General features: G+C 38.2%; 1 protein-coding gene across 3 annotated transcripts in view; it reads right to left on the bottom strand.

The window, feature by feature from the left end:
- Positions 1-1,520: 1,520 nt before the first annotated feature.
- Positions 1,521-22,352, bottom strand: part of DCAF10 (DDB1 and CUL4 associated factor 10) — a 66,224-nt gene continuing 45,392 nt past the window's right edge. For 2 of the 3 annotated variants that reach the window (XM_053908108.1, XM_019454444.2), the window contains 4 exons: positions 14,091-14,293; positions 11,749-11,859; positions 8,723-8,868; positions 1,521-7,941 (listed from right to left, as the gene is read on the bottom strand). In XM_053908108.1, the coding sequence (XP_053764083.1) occupies positions 7,573-7,941; positions 8,723-8,868; positions 11,749-11,859; positions 14,091-14,293 (829 nt within the window). In that variant the 3' untranslated portion in view covers positions 1,521-7,572. The remainder of the gene's footprint in view (positions 7,942-8,722; positions 8,869-11,748; positions 11,860-14,090; positions 14,294-22,352) is intronic. The other variant, XM_019454445.2, reaches the window with a different exon arrangement.

Here is a 22,352-nt window from a genome sequence, read left to right as displayed (position 1 = left end):
ATATAGAGCTTCCCGAGATCTGTCATCCATGAAAAATTAAACCCTAACTACATTTTCTATATTTGTAGTTCTCAAGTTGTGGTGTCCAGATATACAGCATCAGCTGGGAATTGGTTAGAAATGCAAATGGCGACTCCAACCCTAGACCTATGAAATCAGAAACTCTGGGTGTGGACCCGGCAGTCTGTTTTCACAAGCCCTGCAGGTGACTCCATGCTTGCTGGAGATAGAGCACCACTTTTCATGTCCTCTGCCAGAAGGGAGGGCTTTGGAGGAAAAATCAGTGGACACCAATTTGTGTTTTATTTGATTTTTTAAGTAAGCTCTATGCCCAACGTGGGGCTTTAACTCATGACCCGGAGATCAAGAGTTCCATGCTCTACCCACCGATGAGCCACTCAGGTGCCCCAAATTTGTGTTGTTTTAAATTTGTGTTAATTTGTGGTAATTTGTTACATCAGTAATAGGAAACTAATATGAATCATTAATTCATTAACATTAAAACATGCCAAATGTTTCCTTAAAAAAAAAAAAAAAAAACTTTTAAAATAGCCCAAACCATGTCTGTCATAGGAATCACTGAAATAGTGGTAATTAATGCTGTGTTTAGTTGCAAATCAGTTTATCTAAACAATTTCACAAAATAATCTGAATTGAAAGGGATTCACTTTTTCTCCTCAATGACTTATTTTAAAATGAGTGTTCCAAATGACTCATTTTTCTAGTAAATTAAAATAGTGTGGTAAAATGACCCATCACACTATTAAACGGTAAAACAAAAGGTCATTCAAGGGAAAAACAACATGTTCTAAGTGTATCTATATGAAAAAAAAATCTATCAACTATGCTTCTTATTGATAACACTTTTCACGGAATAAAGAATTAATTTACAAGGCTCTATAAAACTTGATTCATGTTGAATAAACTTGTAAACATCCAGCACATTAGTCAACAAATGTGAATCAGCTCCTAGTAAATGTGTTTTCAGTGTAAAATGCGAATTCTGTGTTTTAGAATGGTGGCCTTCACAAAATGAAAAGTGCATATGCCAGTGGAAGCATAAGAGGATCCCAGGAAGTGCAGGAGGTAATGTAGAACTTTGACTTTTAAAAGTCCTATCCTTTTAAAATACCCTTTTTCTCTTTGCATGTTTTATAATGGACATAATAGATCAGTACAATATTTTATATATAATATACACATGTATAATGTATACACATATATAAACTTATAAGCAAAATTTGGAGTGTGTTTAACTTTTCAGGTAAGGGTTATATGATTGAAAAAGTGTAGAATACCCACTACAAGAATCATTAAGCCGCTGCCCCGTCACAGCCTTATGCTTGATTCTGGTCTAAAAATAAACACCTAAGCAATTTAAACAAAATTTTCAAACGGCTGAATGCAAGTTTGCCATCAACTTTTTGAGGTTAACCACACACACAGTGTGTCACATGTTTCAAAGCATCATTTATTTTGGAGAAGCACATTATGAGGTAGACTCACACCAGAACACTCAGTGCATATATTAATAAACGGTTTATTGAAACCTTAAAATTGCATGTAGGTAAGTATGTATGTAGATAAAATCACCCACAACTCTACGGTCATCAGTGAAAACCTCAAAACAGTTCAACCGAAATGGTAAAAAGCCAATAGGCTTTTAGAAAGCCTTCCTAATTCTGAAATGAAGATTTGTTAAGATGTTTGTGGGAGGGAGGTAGTTTTAATTTTAGATTTTAGAAATCATTGAACTCAATCATTCACTTTCTGGCTAGCTTTCAGTGGATGGGAGTATCTTTAGTAGACAGTATGTAGAAGATACTATAAATCTTATAGTTCCCACCGTGTCACAATGATGGTATTGAAACTGGACCAGCTGTAGAATTTGGAAGCCCAGTGCAAAAATGGGCTGCTTGTTCAAAAAGAGTTTTAAGATGCCTCCGGCAGCATTTAAGATGACACCGGCATGGGGCTTTTCTCAGTGCAGGGCTCTGTAGGACTGCACTGGTTACACACCATGGCACGAAGCCAGCGCTGCAGCTGTGGGAGACCACCACCTTAGTTATCTTTGTCCCTTGAGACCCTAGTGCTGGACAAGGCGTGTAGTGTGGATTTGAATGTTTGTTGAATGAAAAATTTGAGTTTCACGGTTTTCCAAATCAGTGAGAAACGCTTAGTTTTCCTGACCCTGGGTCAGGAAAAGTCTTACTCTGATGAATAAGGTCTGTTCATCATCATAATAAGCGATAGATTTCTCTATTTGCACATCACATTCTGGCTTCATGAGAATTTGAGGCCACATATGGCTAAGGTTCATTTGATTCATACAACAATTAAATTATTGAACAACTACTCTGTCAGATCCTGTATTGGGTACTGGGGATACAAGAAAAGTAAGACAGTCCCTGCCCTCAAGGAGCTTACAGTCTAGTGTAAGAACTTAACAGTACCTCAGAGCCTAGTGAGAAACTTTCTGGTGTCTAGGTTATTATCTGGAGTATTTCCAACTTTCCTAAAAATATGAATCTAAAGTTAACAGCACATTTTGGAAATGAAAGACGAAGTGAAATTCGGAAGAAAATTCAAATATTCAACCATTAATGTAAAATCCATGAAATTAAAATGAGGAAGAAACTTAGGAAAGGTGAAAATTCTATTTTAAATACTATGAACAAGATTTAAATTTTAAAATTATTTTATTGTCTCTGGGTGACATTTTCATTTATAGTGACATTCATATACACATACATATACGAGGTGTGCATATGTGAGATGTGTTCCTTGGAGCCTTAGATAAATCCCATATTTCCATTATTAATTCATTTACAACTAAAGCAGCATACAGGTAAATTTGAAACGTTCCTTTTGATAATTTCTGTTATTTGAATGGGAGAAATCCTTGGGAATCATCCTAAAGATGTACAAATTTCGGTATGATCTTACTCTGCAATGAGACTAAAACTATCACAATGTGTGATAATTTAAACATGTATTTTTAATGGTTATTGACAAAGTTTAATGGCATCAAAAATACTCAAGTCTATGTGGATTTTATTTTCATTGTTCCCCCACCCCGGATTCTTTTTTTCCTTAAAAGCACGAAGGATCCCTGTGCAAATACAGAGCCTTTGTTGTTAATCGGCTATACTTTGGTACGTTGCTTAATCTATTATTCCTTAATCTAGCAGCATCCTTAGTTTATAGTATTTTACTTAGCGGCAACTGAGAAAATAACTAGGCTAGGCTTTAACTGGGAACTTCTGTAATCCAGGAGGTTATTGTGAATCAGAAAGCTGGTAAGCAACCAAAAGAGCTGTCTCAAAGACTGCACAACCAGGGCTTATGCAGCTCTTTAGACACCAAGCAAGCTTGGTCATCTCGTGTCCCAGCTCATAACAGATGAACACAGCACATTAGATAGAGCCTGTTAGAGGCGGGCATATGGATACTGTGGTAGGAGACAGAACAAACTACTTAGCAGATAGAAAAAATTTTTAATGAAAAAAACACCAGCAACCGGAGGCAAATGATTATATATACCTCGGGGCTGAGGGAATCACCTTATAATAATTGATACTAACTCATAATTTTATAGCCCTTTACATTTTATGAAGTATTTTATATACATCAGAGCTAATTGGATGTCTGTAATAACACATGAATATAACTTTTACTTTTCATCATGAAAAAGTGAATTATGCTGAGCATGCTGTTTAAGAAGGCAGGAAGGTATACTAACATTATTTGAAAGACTTACATCAAAAATAATTATAGGTTTAAAATTTTGGCACTTAAGAGATATGCATTAGTTATCCAAAAATTCATATACTGTATATGCTTTCTTTTATGACCAACACAGGCTATTACTGAGTGAATTTTCATAACTCTCCATGGCTGCTGGTCATTAAATGGGGATGATTGTCATCAGTGTTATCAGACTATTTCTCCTGCTAAACACAAGCTTTAACAGATACTTACGGATGCCAATACCATATAGTCTGACTAATGGCAGAAACAGGCTTCTAAAAGGTTCTCAGAGTGTTTTTCCTATATTGCACTTTCTAGAAAACAAAACTTTAACCATGATATAATGTGATCTTGGTTCTAGACACAGGAGTGGGGAACCTTTTCCTTGCTTGTCTTCCTAAAATTTTTGGTATAGCCTCATCTCGGATGTAACAAGGAAAAAGAAAATACACATGTTCTTTGGGCTTCTGTGAAAAAAGATCACATGTTTTCAAAAGATAGGGGTCTCGTCTGCTTTAGCCACTTAATTTTCATAATTAAAGATAAGAAACTACTAAATATTTGATGTTCCCAAACTTACTCAACAACACTGCCATTAACATACTGTTGTGTAGAAAACTTTTTCAAGATTTTTTTTTTAAGTGCAATCAACCCCCACCAAGGTGGGGCTCAAACTCATGACCCTAAGATCACAAGTCGCATGCTCCACCGACTGAGCCAGTCAGGTGCCCCTGTAGAAAGCTTTTTAAAACAAGTATAATTTATACTATGTTTACCAACAATTATACCACATTACCAATTATAATACACTCACCAATTATCATGAATAAAAATGACTAAATTTAGAGTGAAAAACACCAGATTGGATTTTATACTCTGAAGTGAAATGAGATCTTGAAATTGTAAGCCGCAGTTTCCTCCAAGAGTCTAGCATTCCTGATGCCCTATAATTCCCGGATTAATATCCCCCTCATGACTTTTTGATCACGACTGTTCCTCAAAGAGGACAAAGATTGTTGAGTTTGCTGGCTAATTTTTAGTTCTCATCCGTGGCTCTATTTTTATACATGGCTGTTTACATTTTCCTTTACTTCACAGCTACTTATCGTGCTTGCAGTTTTCCAGTTAGGAATGGACTGTATGTATGTACGCCCTGCGTTTTATGGTATTAATTCTAATGGAAATTTCCAGTCTTGCAAATGTTCTCTTACGTGGTGCAGAAGGTAAGCCAGCTCTGTAGTTTACCAGCCAGCTCAGGCTAGTTGCCCATCCTTTACAAACAAAAGGGCAAAATGGCAGAATAGTAAGCAGGCTTTGGATTAAAACAGACCCAGGTTTGAATCCTAGCATTGCCACCGGATGCCAGCTCTGTGACTTAAGGGAAATCACTTAACCTTTCTGACCCTCCATTTCCTCCCAAGTCAATTGGTGATCATGTCACCTACCTTGCAAGGTATTTTGGGGGGGTTGGTAGTAGAGTGTGGGCATTATTTGACACAACAGAAACTCTATAATGGTTGAAGAATCCTGGACTGAAATTCAGAGCTAGGTGATATGTGAGTCCACGACCTGCAACTCTCTCCAAAAGAGATGCAATTTATGGAACCTTTTTAAAAAATTAATGTAGTTGTACTTAGTAGCTGATTCTTAATGTTAACATTGGGTGCTTTTGCCTCCAAAACTTTATTTTCCTTTAAATATGTAGGTGTGTGTTTTTGTTTTTTTTGTTTGTTTGTTTGTTTGTTTTTTTAAAGTTTATGGCAAACCTATGTTTTCATTGTACTTTGCGGTACTTTTCTTGCTGGCTAAAAAATTCCAATTAGTTTAACATCCATGGTGAAATGATGTAATTTTACAATCTGTCCTAGAGACAACATTGTTCCAAGTGAGATGTAAGCTCCATCCACTTGTGTACATGGCTGTCTGGTGGGTCCTACAAAGAAATGTCAGTTTTATTCATGTATTTGGGTTGGTTTGGCATTTCTATAAGATTTAAGATACTTTCCTTCTTATGGCTGGAATTCTCAGCATCTACTTCCACACCTTTTTCAATCTATTGACCAGTTTAAGGGTAGTCACAGAAATACAACTTAAAGACAAAGTGTTCATAAATCATTGATTTAACAGCCAGCAGAATACAGTAGAAATTGCCCTGAGCAAGGAGTTAGGAGACTTGAGTTCAAGTTCTGGCTCTGCCACTGATTTTATCAGATGACTTTAGGCAAGTCACTTAACTTTTCTCATTCATCCAATGAGATCAAATAATGAGACTGACTGCATTTTCTACCTCTAAAATTGGTTTCATCTACCTACAATTTTAATCAAAACACCTTTTGGGAGTCAAGCACCTGAGAGGTACAGAAATACTAATGTTTAAGGTAGTGCTTTGCAAACTCTGGCCCAGGGACCACCTAAAGATTACTTGAGGTGCCTGTTAAAAATATAGACTCCTGTCCTCTCCCTGGCTGAATCAGAACCTCCTACGATAAGGGCCAGGTTTCTATGTTCTGCACAAGCTCCTCAGTGATTGTAATGCACCCTGATGTTTGAGAACCACTGGCCTAAGAGAATGTGATCTGAGAGGGAAAGAGCTAGCATGTGGCTTCAATTGATCTGGCCTCTGGCAGATCCCTTCTAAACAGAATACCACCCAAAGTGGAGACTAGAAGAAAGCTGCTTACTTCAGCAGAGCAGTCAGCCCTGTGACTGTCCCCTGCTTGATGCTTTTTACTTGCTGTGTTCCATAACCAAACACAGGAGGTCTTCGTGTCGGCTCTTTGCTTTGACATCCAAGTTACTGACTACTGTAGTTAGGACAAGGCTTGAGAGGACTGCCGCTCCCTGCTCCCCGACGCCAAGGGGGCTGAGCTTGTGCCACCGGGTTCAAGGAATAAAGAGGAGTAAAACACAACCTCTTTACTCTCAATCCCCCCCACCCCGATACTATAACTTGTCACCCTGTGTGAGTCCAATTGTCTGGCAGAGAAAACAGAAACTCTGAGCCACACTGTTCTCATCGCTCTGTGACCAGGTAGTGTACTAACCTAATGAATCCTCTTTTATGTAACAGAAATGACCAAAGCCCATTCCTTCTCTTTTCCTTTCTAAATGTTTTTGACAGGAACAAAGTACCAAGTAAGGACACATGCTAGAGATTTTTAAATTCGTACAAGTAAATTACAAAGAGAGGTGGTAACTATTTTTTCCAGAATTTCACACCAAAATTCCCCTACGGTGAAAAAATATGTATAATTTTAACAGGAAACTTAAAAGACAGTTTGTTGTAAGACTAACAGTTATGAGAATAATGCCATTATCTGTGCTCATTATAGAGAAACATAACAGCAACTTTAAAAGGCCAAAGTATACTCAGTGAAGAGGAATTTCTTTTTCAATGACCAGTATGCTGACATCAAACTTCTGGGTTTTATTCAACACTAGTGCCACGGGTTTCTCCTAACCCAGCCCAAACTCCTGCCAGACGTCCACGAAACTCACACCAAAATCCAAAAAAAACAAGGAAAGAAAGAGAAACCTGACAAGAGCTACCATGCAAAAGAAGCAGAACGGAAGTTCAGGCGGCACAGGTGAGCAGGAGCAGAGGAATGCGGCAAAAGATGCTGCTGCAGGGAGTCTACCTTGGCGAGGACCCTGCGATGCTGGACGACCAAGTACTCAGGTCACAGGTGTGTTCATGGACCCATAAGAACTGGGATCTTGACCCAAACTTTCAAGATCTTCTAAAAAGAAAATACTTCACCTGAATCGAAGTAATTCATAAGTCAAACACCAGAAGAGTTCCTCATTTGATGTAAGTTGTGCCTAAAACTTTGGCTGATACAAAGAAACCCGTCCACTAAGGCACCCTGAGGCAATCTGACAATGTGTTGGAGAGAACTTTGTTGTCAGTACCACATCATTATGAGAGTACAGAGAACGGATCACCCGCAGGGGACTGGCTTCTTTGGGCAAACAGTCAATAAGTTCACTGCACTGTTTGTCAAATCCCAACAAGCGAATCCCGTAGCCGTGTGGGGAAGAAATCATCCGCCCATCAGGGCTGAAGCAAAGTTCTTTGATATAACCCCTGCCTACGTTGGCTTCTTCAATGTAATGAGTTAGTCGTAGAGAACAGCGAGGGGAGACGGGTCGCACGGGAGCTCCTTCCTGGAATTCATAGACACAAGTCCACTGGGGGAGAGAAGAGAAACAAACCAAAGTTACAGAGCCCCAAATAATGCTAGATATTTCTTTTTGTAAAAAGCTCAAAAGACTGCCGAATTCACAAAATCTTTGCAAGAAATCATTCAGATGAGTGTACTGCTCTCCCAGTTAAAAAATGTGCAGGCCCCATTCCTTCTTATCGTCATAAGCGAAGTCATATGGCATGTTAAAGCCTGTTATTCCCTCAGGCTGCTGGGACTTCTGTGGTAATAATTCCCTTTTGTGAGAGTAACAACAATCTCTTGATATTTAAAAAATTACGCAGTTTAGACACCTAAGCCCTAAAATATAAAATACATCTCGTCCTACACACTTCAAAGGCTCTTCTCCTTTCATTCAGTTGTGACTTCCTCAAAAGACTCCTGCTTTCCAGAGAGTCATGAGGTCCTAGAAGGTCTTTTCCCTTAGTCATCGGTTTAGTCCTTTCCCAGTTTCCCCTGGTTTTTAAAAAGAGCAAATTATAATACTCAATTGACTTGGCAAAACCTTATATTTAGCTAGCTTGGCTACCTTAGTAGTCTCCTTCTAAGGTTTCCTATGTAAGAGGATCTGTGACGAGATGAAGGGGGCAAGGATTCAGAAGCTGGGCACAATCTGAGCTGATACTGCTTTAAAGTATTTCCCAGTCTGCCACAGACACTGGAGAGGAGGAGTGAGGGGTTCAAGGTACAAAGACACCATGAGCACACACGGCCGTGACTGTTCGCTCAGGCAGCCCCACTGGAAGGTGGCGTGCTGCCGCTCCTACCTCCTGGTCATCAGTGTTGCTTGAGCACCGAAGGAGTGTGGCCCAGCCTTTCGGGTGCAGCTGTAAGGATGTGATGCAGTTTCCACGGTCTCTCTCACCAGGAACTTCTGGGGTTAAGACTTCAAGACTATTTCGTGGTGAAACTCCTGATAAGAAAATTAGGATGTGAGATCTGTATTATCAAAGGACTGAGGCAGCCCATCAAAGCTTTGATTTCTGGCTGCCACCCCTGCCCCGGCCTTCATTCCTTTGTCAGTCCCTTGTGCTACCACATGTAAAAGAAAACAAAAACAAAACAAAACTATGGTGCCCCTCAGTGTATGGGGAAAAGGTACGAGTAGAACTAAAGAATCCAAGTTCCCGCAGCAGGAATCAGTGACCTAAGACTAAGGCCTTAAAGCTGACTAGAGGTCCTTTTGATTAGAATCTACATCTCAGAAAACTCTTTAAGAATCAAAGTTATGTCGGGGCGCCTGGGTGGCTCAGTCGGTTGAGCATCCGACTTCGGCTCAGGCCATGATCTCACGGTTTCTGAGTTCAAGCCCTGCGTCGGGCCCTGTGCTGACAGCTCAGAGCCTGGAGCCTGCTTCGGATTCTGTGTCTCCCTCTCTCTGCCCTTCCCCCACTCACACTCTGTCTCTCTCAAAGGTGAATAAACGTTAAAAGAGATAAAAAAAAGAAATGTCATATGAAAGGAATCTGGAAAAGTAAAAGGTAATTCTCATCCTCAGAGGAAGTGCTCTCTAGTCCAGAGAAGGAAATAATTGGAAGCTATGAAGGCTGCCTTTAATATAAATAAAAGGCTATTATGTGTGCAAGGAGCAGGACTTCCGGTCCCCAAGGACAATACTCTAAACGACAGACCTATAATTTTGGAGGTGAGGAAGGATATTTCACATACAAGGGGCAGGGAGACCTCGTAGTCATACATATGCCCCGCACTCTGTTATGGCCCCTCACGTCCTTCTGCCCAGCGCCCAATAAAAGTGACTGGTGCAGTCAGTCATTACTAAAGGGAGTTCTGTCCTCTCCCTCAGGTATGTGGAGAACCACTTTCATACACATTATAAAGAAAGCAGTTTAGAAATTTAATATCAAGAGAAATATTTCCACACTTCTCTACCTGTGGAAGGAGTTGCTTCGAGGATTATGAGCTCCCTCTGTCAGACCCTTTGTAAATTGTTTTTCAAATGCGTTAATCTTCTTTAAAAGATTCCCTTTAGATTACTACAGCATTGATGGAAACCTGTGAAGCTCTAAATTACATTGTTACAACCAAACTATACCCAAATAATGATTTCACATGTGACTGAACTTTAGTAACAATTCTAGAGAAAAATAGCTATTCAAGAATCAATTTTGAAAATCTAACAAATGCAGAAAAGAAACCCATCTAAATAGGTAAGTAGTGGTTTTTGAGCTGTGCTCTTTGGAGGTTCCTCCAGAGCTGGCAAAAGGAGGGAACCACGTGGGGAAGGGGTAGGGAAGACTGGTCAAGGACCTCCTTAATTTCACCAGAGTGTCTGCACTTTGTGCTACAATCTACAGCAGATTTCACGTCAAAAATAGAGTTCTAGAGGTGCCTGGCTGGCTCAGTTGGTTACCATCTGACTCTTGATCTCGGGCTCCTGAGTTCAAGCCCCACGCTGGGTACAGAGATGACTTTAAAAAAAGAAAAGTTCTAATCCTGAAATGAGTTCGAGGGCCTCCGTTCCATATAGCTACTGTGTCTTGCCAAAGTATGGTGCTAACATATCCTGACGCCCCGAAGACGCAGGATTGCCAACATTCAGAGCACCCTTACGTATGAGCCCCACCTTCTTCTCTGTACTGTGTCTAGGCTCTCTGTACACCGTCTCTTCTCCAGTTGCCAACTTTATATCGTGAAACTGCTGTGTGGTTTGGTTTTTGGGGTTACCACTTCAACAAACAACCATGCTAACTATTCTCAAGTTTCTTTTTCTCATGGATGGTTTAATCAATAAAGATTTTTCTCAATGATTATTAAGAGCCTTAGCTTGTTTTCCATAGCCACAGTAGAAGAACAGGTAGAACTGATACAGTAAGTTTCAAATCAAAGGAAAAATATTTCACATCTGGGCATAAATCTCTAAATTTAACAGGAATTTTTAACCTTAAACATCACAGCCTTGAATATCTGGAGAAAAGTAGATAGGCTCTAGGTTTAGGAAGGGCTCTCAAACCATTCTACAAACAAGTAGTCATCCAAAATAATCAAGTATGCAATTATCAAGCATTACCGGGGAGGCTGCCCAGGGAAAACACAAAATAGAGGTCTAATGGATAGTCCCTCCCCTAAAGGTCTAGAAAGAAGCCATGCTCTTCTCCAAAAGGTGACCCAAAATTACAAAAACAAAACCCCCACCTCACATTTGGCCATCGGTCCACAAGGAGGAGGACAAACAAAATGTGCTGTAACAGCTTAGATGTGAACTGGGATGGAGAGGCAGGTGAAGTCTGCATAGGTAGTAGAAAGCACTTCCCATAGGGGGTGGAAAGAATAGGCTATATAGCTAGTTCTGCCAGAGCGGTGGGAGGAAACTGGCAAAAGCAGAGTGGGGACAGATTGTATCCCACAATCCCTCTAAGGCTATCAGGTGCTGCTCAGATAAAGAAATGGCAGAGCAAAAAGCCTACTGGGCTGGAACCAAGCAATTTTCACAAGCACCTGACAAGTCACTACTTCATATTTATACAGGACCATAACATGCATAATCTCATTTAATTACCATAAAAACTTTGATTGCAATCTACATGTCCTACCTACTTTTTCTCCAATTTAGACCAAACTAAGTCCAGTAAATAAAACCAAAGCTCAAATTCCAACAAAGATTTAAGCCCAAGATACTCAACCCTAGAGACTCTGGTTAGACTTTTGAAAACGACTGAGGGACAGAGAATAACCTCTTCTTTATTGGCTTTTGTTTGTATGGATTAAAACTAAACTAAAGAAAGCTATTTGGTAGAATCTGTTGTAAGATTATAAAATCCAACTGTTAACCTACCTTCTCTTTGTGAGGCTCGTGACATGTGTTTCTCAGAAGATGAATTAGAATCACTATGATGACAAGGTGAACCAGAAACTCTAGGACCAGATGAACCTGAAGTGGTCAGATCTTGAAAATACAAAAAGCTGACAATAAACTTAGCAAAACTTAATGTCTCTTAACTTTTTAATCATTTAGTTGAAGCATACTGTTAAAGTCCATCTGAAACCTGGCAAGTACATGCCCACTTACAGCTGGCCTATAAGACTGAGGTAGGAAGGGCAGCTCTTTGAAGTGTTCTAAGGCCTGGCCCCTTTCTAAAATCTCTTCTACCGGGGCAGCTGGGGGGCTCAAGTCAGTCGAGCATCCAACTCTTGATTTCAGCTCAGGTCATATTCCACGAACTGTGAGCATGGAACCTGCTTGGGATTCTCTCCCTTGTTCTGACCCTCCCCTGCTCATGCACGCTTTCTCTCTCAAAATAAATAAACATTAAAAAATAAAATCTCAGGGGCACCTGGGTGGCTCAGTTGGTTAAGTGTCCGACTTTGGCTCAGGTCATGATCTCACGGCTTGAGTTCGATCCCTGCATCAGGTTCTGTGCTGACAGCTTGGAGCCTGGAGCCTGCTTCGGATCCTCTGTCCCTCTCTCTCTGCCCCTACCCTGCTCGCTCGCTCTCAAAAATAAAAACATTAGAAAATAATAAAAAATAAAATCTCTTCTACCAATGACTTAAGTGGAATAAAAACGACACACCAAACAAACATAGGAGCATCTTTGGGTTGCCCATCATTTCTGTAGTAAAATAGAACAAGAAAATTCAATAAACACGAGAACGGAGGAGTTCAACCTGTTTATTTAATCTTAGGATAGAGTCCAAACACCAAGTCCATTACTGAGGACATTAAATGATCCTTCTTAAGCATGCCAAAAAATTCGAAAATCATTCTGGAAATTATATGAATACTATCTCTGAAATGCAATACAAACTCTATACTGGAATCTGTAGAAAAATCATCAGATGGTTGGGTTTGATGTATTCCTCCAAATAGCAATCTATTTCATCACACTCTTCTAGTGGCCCCACACTTTCATGAAGACTTCTTAATCTAATTCCCTTTGAGGTTATTATCAGAATTAACCTTAGAAGACAAAACATTCTTGGTTTTTGAATTAAAAAAAATACCAACTAGACCTTTTAAAATCACTACTTCTCACTAAGCTGATTACTAATGTTTAACCTAAAAATAAATTTCTGAATGTAAAAGGACTCACATATTTAGGAAATGCCTTGCTTTGCAAATACGTTGGTAAAACTTAAATTTCTACTTTTAGCAGTAAATTGGGCAAATGCAGTATAATGAGGCCTGCATTATCCCAAAGGAGTCTTCAAAGTGGCCCTATATAGACAAGAGAAAGAGTCCAACCATCTGAAGCCAATTTTAAATAGCAATTTATAAATAAACATTATGTGTTCCAAATGCTTACGTCTGGGTAAACACAAAATTATGTTCCTGGAACAGCCCTCTTCTTCCCAAAGGTGATGAAATATAGTGTCTATCATATAAAATGTAGATGAATTATGGTGCATAAGTTTTTCTGAGCCCCAATTTCACTGAAGTCTAATGGAATCAGCAACAGGAAAAACAGGGCTTTAGCAAGAGGGTATTTAGGGGCTGTGAAATAGGATGGCACCAGCTACCTGGGTATGGACATCTTATAGTCTAGGATATAATAGAGACTTAAAGTTCTATATTGAATATGTCTTTTTCTTAAAGTTTATTTATTTTTGAGAAAGACAGAGTGCAAGCATGGGAGAAGTAGAGAGAGAAGGAGACTCAGGATCCGAAGCAAGCTCCAGGCTCTAAGCTGTCAGCACAGAGCCTGATACAGGGCTGGAACCCATGAACCACAAAACCATGACCTGAGCCAAAGTCAGATGCTTACCCAACTGAGCCACCCAGGTGCCCCATATATTGAATATATCTTAAAAGCTCTGCTGGGTTCCAGAAGGACTTAAAAAGATTGATACTACCTTGGGCTACCACTAATTTTTGAGGTAGTGATGATTTAGAAATTGATGAAAGATTTCTGGATAGCATAGCTAAAAGAAAGCATTTTTAGAGTTAGCAGTTCTTTGCCCTAGATCATTTGTGATACAGAAGCACTGATTTATGCTATGTCAGAGATTTATATAGGTTATACTTCCTTGGGAAAAAAGCTCTCACTGGGCTTTCCAAAAAATATCTTCTAATTTTCTTCCCTTTCTCCTGCTATCATTCTCAGAATGGAAACATATGCCATCCCTTTGTGTGAGATTCTTTGGAAAACTTTCTTTGATCAAAAAAGAAAAGCTTACCTGAACTTGATGTAGTTCTTCTTGCTCTCAAAATAGGATAGCTGCCTACTTCTAAAGACTTGGTTAAGTCAAGATCATGCAAAATCAAGAGATATCCAGAGGACGTTGAGATCAACATTTTCGAACAATCTGGTGTTAATCTCATTCTCATGAGAAAACGTGTGTGAAAGAATTTCTTATGTGGACACCCATCTTCTGTACACCTACAGAAGAAATCAAACCAACAAAACCTAGAATTATCATAAATATAAGGATTTGGTTGATAGTCATAATTCTGAACGTCAAACTAGAATTTACAATTTGTACTTAGCTTTACGGACATTAACGATTAACAAATTTGGTTGTTTTGCTCATCATTCCTTCTTTCATCTCCAACTTTCCATTTTATTCTTTCTTTCTGAAGTGTGTGTGTGTGTGTGTGTGTGTGTGTGTGTATATATTTTTTTTTTTTAATTTTAATTTTTTCTGAGAGAGTGAGTGAGCAGAGAAGGGGAGAGGGGGAGGGGGAGAGAGAGAATCTTAAGCAGGTTCCACACCTAGCATGGAGCCTGATGTGGGAGTCAAGCTCACGACTGTGAGATCATGACCTGAGCTGAAATCAAGAGTTGGACACTTAACTGAGCCACCCAGGCAACCCCTGAAGTATATATTTTTAGGTAAGACTTTGTTGAGGTAAACTCTCTCTTTATGTTGTTCTGAAAATCTGTATTTCCCTCTTTTTTGGAGGGTGGGAAGGAGTGGAAGAGACAGGCAGAGGGAGAGAGAGAATCTCAAGCAGGTTCCATGCTCAGTACAGAGTCTGACACAGGGCTTGATCCCACAACCCTGGGATTGTGACCTGAGCCAAAATCAAGAGCTGGACACTCAACCGAACTGAACCACCCAGGCACCCCTACTCTTCTTTTATGATTAAAGATTTAGCTGAGTACACAACTTCAGTTATGTACTCAGTTATGTACTTCAATTCTTTCTGACTACTGGGGATAATATTCCACTGAATTCCAGCTTCCTAACCCTAACCCTGTTGTTATTTGTAGGTGCTATTAGTCAATTGTTTATTTGGGTCATTTTTCCCCCTTTGGGCTAACCTTCTCTTTGTCTTTGGAGTACTGCAGCTTCACTCTGATATGTCTAAATTTGGATTTCTACTTTATTGCGATTCATTTGACCTTCTAAATTGTAAGATTAATATCCATATATTCTGGGAAATTATCCGTTATTATTCCAGTATTGCCTCTTACCTATTTTCTCTATTCTTTTGGGGCTCCAAATAGATGTTTGAAACATTCACATTGGACTCTCCTGGTCTCATAACTGCTCTTTCATGTATTCTATCTCATTTCTGTTGCATTCTGGATAATTTTTCAGTATCTATCTTCCAATCTGTTTTTTAAAGTTGTGTCTAATCTGTGACCTGACCCATCCTGGTTTTTAAAAGGTTTTTCAATTACCGGGGCGCCTGGGTGGGTTAGTCAGTTAAGTGTCTGACTTCAGCTCAGGTCATGATCTCACGGTTCTTGAGTTGAAGCCCCCCTTGGGCTCTCTGCTGTCGGCACAGGGCCCGCTTTGGATCCTGTCTCCCCCCCCCCTCTCTCTCTGCCCCTCCCCTGCTTGAGCACTTGACTCTTTCTCTCAAAAATAAACAAACATTAAAAATTTTTTTCTTAATTACTAAAAACTATATGCTTAAAATTTTTTTAAATGTTTGTTGTAATGATTAGGAACACTACTGATTTTTACATTTTGATCGTAAGTCTTGCAATCTTGGTTGGTTAACTCTTACCAATTCTGATAATTCGTCAGAATTTCTAAGGTTTTCTATATAGACCAGGGGTCAGAAAACTGGTCTATGGGCCAAGTCTGGATTATTGCTTGTTTTTGTATAGAAAGTTTGTTGGAACACAGCAATATTCATTTATGTATTGTCTATGGCTGCTCAGAAACCACATAGCACACAAAGCCTAAAATATTTATTGCACAATCCTTTACAGAAAGCTTACCAACACTTCATAAGACAAATATCATCTGTGAATGCTGTTTTTTCATTTGTTCCTTTCCAATCCTTATATATTTATTATACTGCACCAAGTAGGACTCTGCCTACAACCACCCCAAAACAATGGTAAACAATAGCAGTTAACAGCAGGCATGTTCTTCTTTAAAGCAAGCTCTACATTCAATGTCAGGCTTGAACTCTTGACCCCAAGATCAAGAGTTGCATGCTATACCGACTAAGCCAGCCAGGTTCCCCTACAGAGAAAACCTCTACAAGTTTCACCATTTAAAAATGTCAGGTAGGTTTTAGTGTATACTTTTGAAGAGTTTCCTACTATTTCTAGTTAACAGCTTTATTAAGATATAATTTACATGTCATAAAATTCACTCATTTTGAGCTTACAATTAAGTGATTTTTTAGTGGAGTTGTGCAATCATCAAAACGATCCAATTTTAGAACATTTTCTTCATTCTAAAAACCCTACCCTGGCCATTAGCAGTCACTTCCTATTCCTACTCCAAGTTGCAGGGAACCACTAGCCTACTTCTGTCTCTGTAGATCTGCTAATTGTGGACATTTAATAGTAATAGAATGATATAATATAAGTTGTCTTTTGGTTTGGCTTTTTTTACTTAGCATAATTTTTTTGAGGTTCATGCATGATGTAGCACATCAGTACTCTGTTCCTTTTCATTACTAAATAGTATTCTACTATATAGATATACTACATTTTGTTTACTCACTTACCAGTTGATAGATATTTGTATTTGTTCCATATGGGGGATATTATGAATAATACTGTTATAAGCATTCATGGACAAATCTTTGTGCGGTGATATGTGTTCGTTTCCCTTGGGTACATACTTAGGAGTGCAATGGCTGGTCAGATGATAACTCTATGTTTAACATTTTAAGAAACTACCAAACTGCTTTATCAAGTGGTTGAACCATTTTACATCCCTACCAGCAATCTACGAGGATCCAGTTTCTCCACATTCTTACCAATACTTGTTATTGTCTTTTTCAATTAAAGCCATCTTAGTAAGGACGTGAAATGATTTCTCATTTTGGTTGACTTGCATTTTCCTTACGACTAATGATGTTGAACATCTTTTCACATACTTATTAATCATCTGTATATCTTCCTTGGTGAAATGTCTATGTAGATATTTTGCCCATTTTTAAATTGGGTTATTGTGTACATAGAAGTTACAAGAGTTTTTTATATATTCTGGGCACACATCCTTTATCAGATATATATTCTCTCCCATACTATAGTCTTTCTTTTCACTTTAATGGTGTCATTTGATACACAAAAGTTTTTAATTTTAATGAAGTCCATTTTATCAATTTGTTAAATCACTCTTACTTTGGTTTGCAAGAAGATTTGCTCCCAAGTTTTCTCCTCTGAGATATATGATTGTAGCTCTTACATTCAGGTTGAAATCCATTTTGAATTGCTTTTTTTTAATGTAAGATAAGGGTCTAAATTCATCTCTTTGCATCTGGATATCCAGTTGCACAGACATCATTTTTTGAAAAGTCTATCCTTTCCTGAACCACTGAATTACCTTGATACCTTTGTTGAAAATCAGCTCATCATAAATGCAATGGTTTATTTCTGGATTCTCAATTCTGTTCATTTATATGCCTGTCCCATGCCAGTAAACACCTTGTCTTGATTACTATGGCTTTGTAGTAAGTTCTGAAATTGAGAAATGTGAGAGTCTTCCAATTTTGTTCTTTTCAAGGTTGTTTTGGCTATTCTGGGTCATTTGTATTTCCATATAAATTTTAGAATCAGTTTGACAATCTGTCCAAAAAAGGCAGCTGGAATCTTGATAGGGATTGCATTGAATATGATGTATTACATTAATTGATTTTTGGATATTAAACCAACCCTGTTTTCCTGGGATAAATTCTACTCAGTTGTGACATATAATCCTTTATACATGATACTATGTTTGATTTGCTAATATTTTGTTGAGGATTTTTCTATTTTCTTCTTTTTGTTTTTGAGGAATATTGGTCTGTAGTTTATCATTCTCGTGATGTTTGTGTGGTTTGGTATCAGAGTAATAATACCAGCCTCATAAAATGAGTTGGGAAGTATTCTCTCCTCTATTTTCTGCAAGTTTGTGAAAGACTGGTATTATTTATTCTATAAATGTTTGGTAAAATTCACCAGTGGAGACTTTTGGGACTGGGCTTTCCATTGTGGAAAGATTTTTAAATTACCACTTCAATTTTTAGCTTGCTTTAGGTCTGTAGGTCTATAGATTTTCTATTTGTTCTTGAGTGAATTTAAATAATTTGGGACTCTCTAGGTATTTAAGTTGTCTAATTTGTTGCCATAAAGTTGTTCATTGTATCACTTTATAATCCTTTCAATCTCTGTAAAACTGGTAATAATGGGGGCTCTTGGGTGGCTCAGTTGATTAAGCGTCAGACTTTGGCTTAGGTCACAGTCTCACGGCTTGTGAGTTCAAGCCCCACTTTAGGCTCTGTGCTGACAGCTCAGAGCCTGGAGCCTGCTTCAGATTCTGTGTCTCCTTCTCTCTCTGCCCCTCCCCTGCTCGCTCACGCTTGCTCTCATTCTCTCGCTCTCAAAAATAAACGTTAAAAAAAATTATTTTTTAAAGACTGGTAATAATGTCCCCTCTTTGTTTTTAATTATGAACGAATGTTGAATTTGATTCCTTGATGAAAACAATCATATGGACTTTTGGTTTAACCTGTTAATGTGATAAATTAATAGAATTTTAATATAACTTCTATTGATAGATTTAAGATTGTAAGTAATCTACACCCAATGTGGGGCTCGAACTCATGACCCCAAGATCAAGAGTCACATGCTCTATTAAGTCAGCCAGGCGCCCTGGATATATCTTTTGATGCCTTGAATAAACCAAACTTGGCCATGATATTTTGATTAATAACTTACAGGATTCAGTTTTCTTTTGTTTAGAATATTTGCATCTACATTCACATTGCAGACTGACCTTTCAATTTTTTTCTTCTAATATTATCTTTGTTGGGTTTAGGTATTAAGGTCACTCTAACTTCATACATGAGGTAAGAAGGAGAATTCCCCCTTTTTCTGGAATTTGAACAACTTAATAAAATTGAAGTGTTCTGTTTCCTATATAATCTGGTAGAAGTCACCTGTAAAACTGACAGGCCTGCTGTTTTATTAGATAAATTTTAATTGATACTTTCTATTTCTTTAATGGCTATAGCAGAGGCAATATTCAGAATATTTAAATAACCAGCAATGCAAAAAACTAGCCAGTCAGAATTGATGTGGTTGGCAGTGTTGGAACTGGGTCTGGGAATTACTTTACTGTAATATCCTAAAACTCCCATCAGCAAAGGGTACCTCTCAGCAGTCTGTAAACCAGGGTTTGACTCTTGGCTCATATTTTACTGTCTTAATGACAGTCATGTGGGCAAGTTACCCAACGTCTCTGACTTTGTGGTTTCCTTAGCTTTAAAATGGGATAGTAATAGTTATCTAACTCATGAGGCTGTTCTCAGAATTAAATGAGATGCTGAACAACCCCCACCCCAAAGGGGGAGAGGTGTTTTAAGGGGGACTTTAGCTACTAGATCATAGAGAGATCTTGAGGGAAGTGTCCCCAAAAGGGCCTGGGTAACCAGAAGGTGACAGGATTTGACCTGGGGATGATTCAGGATAGTGGCTATTTATCATTTAATACAGAAGAAGTTTAATATTTTAACAACTACTTCAGATAAATCAGTACATATTGGTTAAATAATCAGTCCAGGTGATAGGTCTATTTCAGGTTTTCTATTTCTCTTGATCAGTTTTGCTAAGGATTTTGAGTAAACTGTCTACTTCATTGAAGTTTTCAAGTATACTGGCATAAAGGTGAACTTATTATCTTATTGTATACTTTTTATTGTCTCCTTTTTTTATGGTTAAGATTATCTTTTGTCTGATTTCTCTTAACGAATCTTACCAGATAATTGCAATTTCAATTGGCTTTTTCAAAACACAGGCTTTAATTTCTTTTATCATTTCCATAATCTACTTTAATTAGGTTTACTCTTTTTAATCTTTTCCCAGTTGTTTTTTTAATGTTTATTTATTTTTGAGACAGAGCATGAACGGGGTAGGGTCAGAGACAGAGGGAGACACAGAATCCAAAGCAGGCTCCAGGCTCTGAGCTGTCAGCACAGAGCCCGACGCGGGTCTCGAACTCACAAACCATGAGATCATGACCTGAGCCGAAGTCAGAGGCTCAACCGACTGAGCCACCCAGGTGCCCTTCAGTTTTTTTGATAAAATGCTTAGTTCACTAATTTTTAGTTTACTGATTTCACTAATAATTTCTTCTTCAATCCATGAATTATTTAGGAAATGAGTTTATAAGCCCAAATATGGGAATTTATAGTTACCTCTGTTAATTAAACTATACTGAGGTCAGGGAAAATCATTTGTGTGATAACAAATCTCTGATACTGGTTGAAACTTACTTTGTAGTCCGGCACATGCTCTCCTTTTGTACATATTCTGAGTTTGCTTCAGAGGATGTATTCACTATGTGTTGGGAGAATTCTAAATATGCCTAATAAATCAAGTTTATTAACAGTAAAATCTCCTATGGTCTTTTTAACTTTTTGGCCTATTTTATCTGTTAGTAAATGAGAGAATGGCTTAATATTTTCCACTGATACGGAAAATATTTTTTTTTATAATCTGTCCATTTTTGCTTTTTATGGTTTGAAGCTATGTTTATTAGATACATGTAAGAATTTTATACTCCAGTGAAATAAACCTTTTAATTAATATAGTACCTTTTTTATCACTAATTATGCTTTATGCCCTAAACTCTCTTTTGTCTGCTATCAATGGAGATGTAACTTTTTCTTTGATTTGAATTTGCCTGTTATTTTTTCCCCATCCTTTTACTTTCAGATTTTTTTCATTGGTATGTTTTAGGTGTGTCCCTTACAAAGAACATATAGTTTGGTTTTCTTTTTTAATCCAATCTAACCCCATCTGTCTTTTAAATGGCTACTTTAGTCCATATATGTTTATTGCGATTATTGATATTTGGATTATCTGCCTACCATATTTTTGTGCTTCCTGATTTACCTGTATTTTTTTAATGATTTCCCCTCCCTTCTCTGCCTCTATTGGATTGATCATGTTTTAATAGCTTTTGTCCACTAATTTAGAAGTTACCATTCATATTCCTATCCAAGTTTTATTTCTAAATTTAAAAAATAAATTTTAACAGTTATGTGTGTCTCAAAGATAATCTATATATCCTTTGCTGAAACAGTATGCATAGTTACAAATCTTTAAAAATATCCCATCTTGGGGCCCCTGGGTGGCTCAGTCAGTTATGCGTCCGACTTCAACTTAGGTCATGACCTCGCTGTTTCTGAGTTGGAGTCCCATGTCGGGCTCTGTGTTGACAGCTCAGAGCCGGGAGCCTGTTTCAGATTCTGTGTCTCCCTCTCTCTCTGCCCCTCCCCTTCTTGTGCACTCTCGCTCGCTCTCTCTCAAAAATAAACATTAAAAAAAATATATCCCCTGTCTTTTTACATATGACCTCTGAAAAGAATATTTCAGAAATAGTCCTGTATATCACTGTATTGTCATTTCACCACAGCTAGCAACAGGTATATTTAAAAAAATTTTTTTTAAATTTATTTTTTGAGAGAGAGACAGAGCATGAGCAGGGGAGGAGCAGAAAGAGAGGGAGACACAGAATCAGAAGCAGGCTCCAGGCTCCGAGCTGTCAGCACAGAGCTGGATGTGGGGCCTGAATTCATGAACTGTGAGATCATGACTCAAGCCGAAGTCGGGAGCTTAACCAAATGAGCCACCCAGGTGCCCCAGCAATAGGTATATTCTAATCATTTCTCAAATTTCAACTCTTTAAATGGTCAATTTCTCTATAAGGAGACATTGAAGTATTTCACAACAGAGGCATTACTGACACTATAGATTATTAGTTGACTGTGTAAACTGTCCCATGCAGGATGTTTAGAAACTCAGATCCCTGCTGATTAAACGCCAGTAGAAATCCTCTCTTCTCCCATATTAACAACTAAAACTACATGATACATTTACTTCCAAACATCCCCCTATGGATTGGTACCACTCCAAATGAGAAAGTACTCTTTAATGCATGAAAAACAAGTACAAAAGTTACAAAATAAATAGATTTAGAATCAAAGGACCAAAGAATGAAAAACATTTCTGTTCCATAGAGAAAATAATATTTTTC

This window comes from Panthera pardus, unplaced genomic scaffold (assembly GCF_024362965.1).
Source record: "Panthera pardus isolate Hobbes unplaced genomic scaffold, ASM2436296v1 HiC_scaffold_20, whole genome shotgun sequence".
Lineage (NCBI taxonomy): Eukaryota > Metazoa > Chordata > Mammalia > Carnivora > Felidae > Panthera > Panthera pardus.
This window is presented reverse-complemented; position numbering and strand designations above follow the sequence as displayed.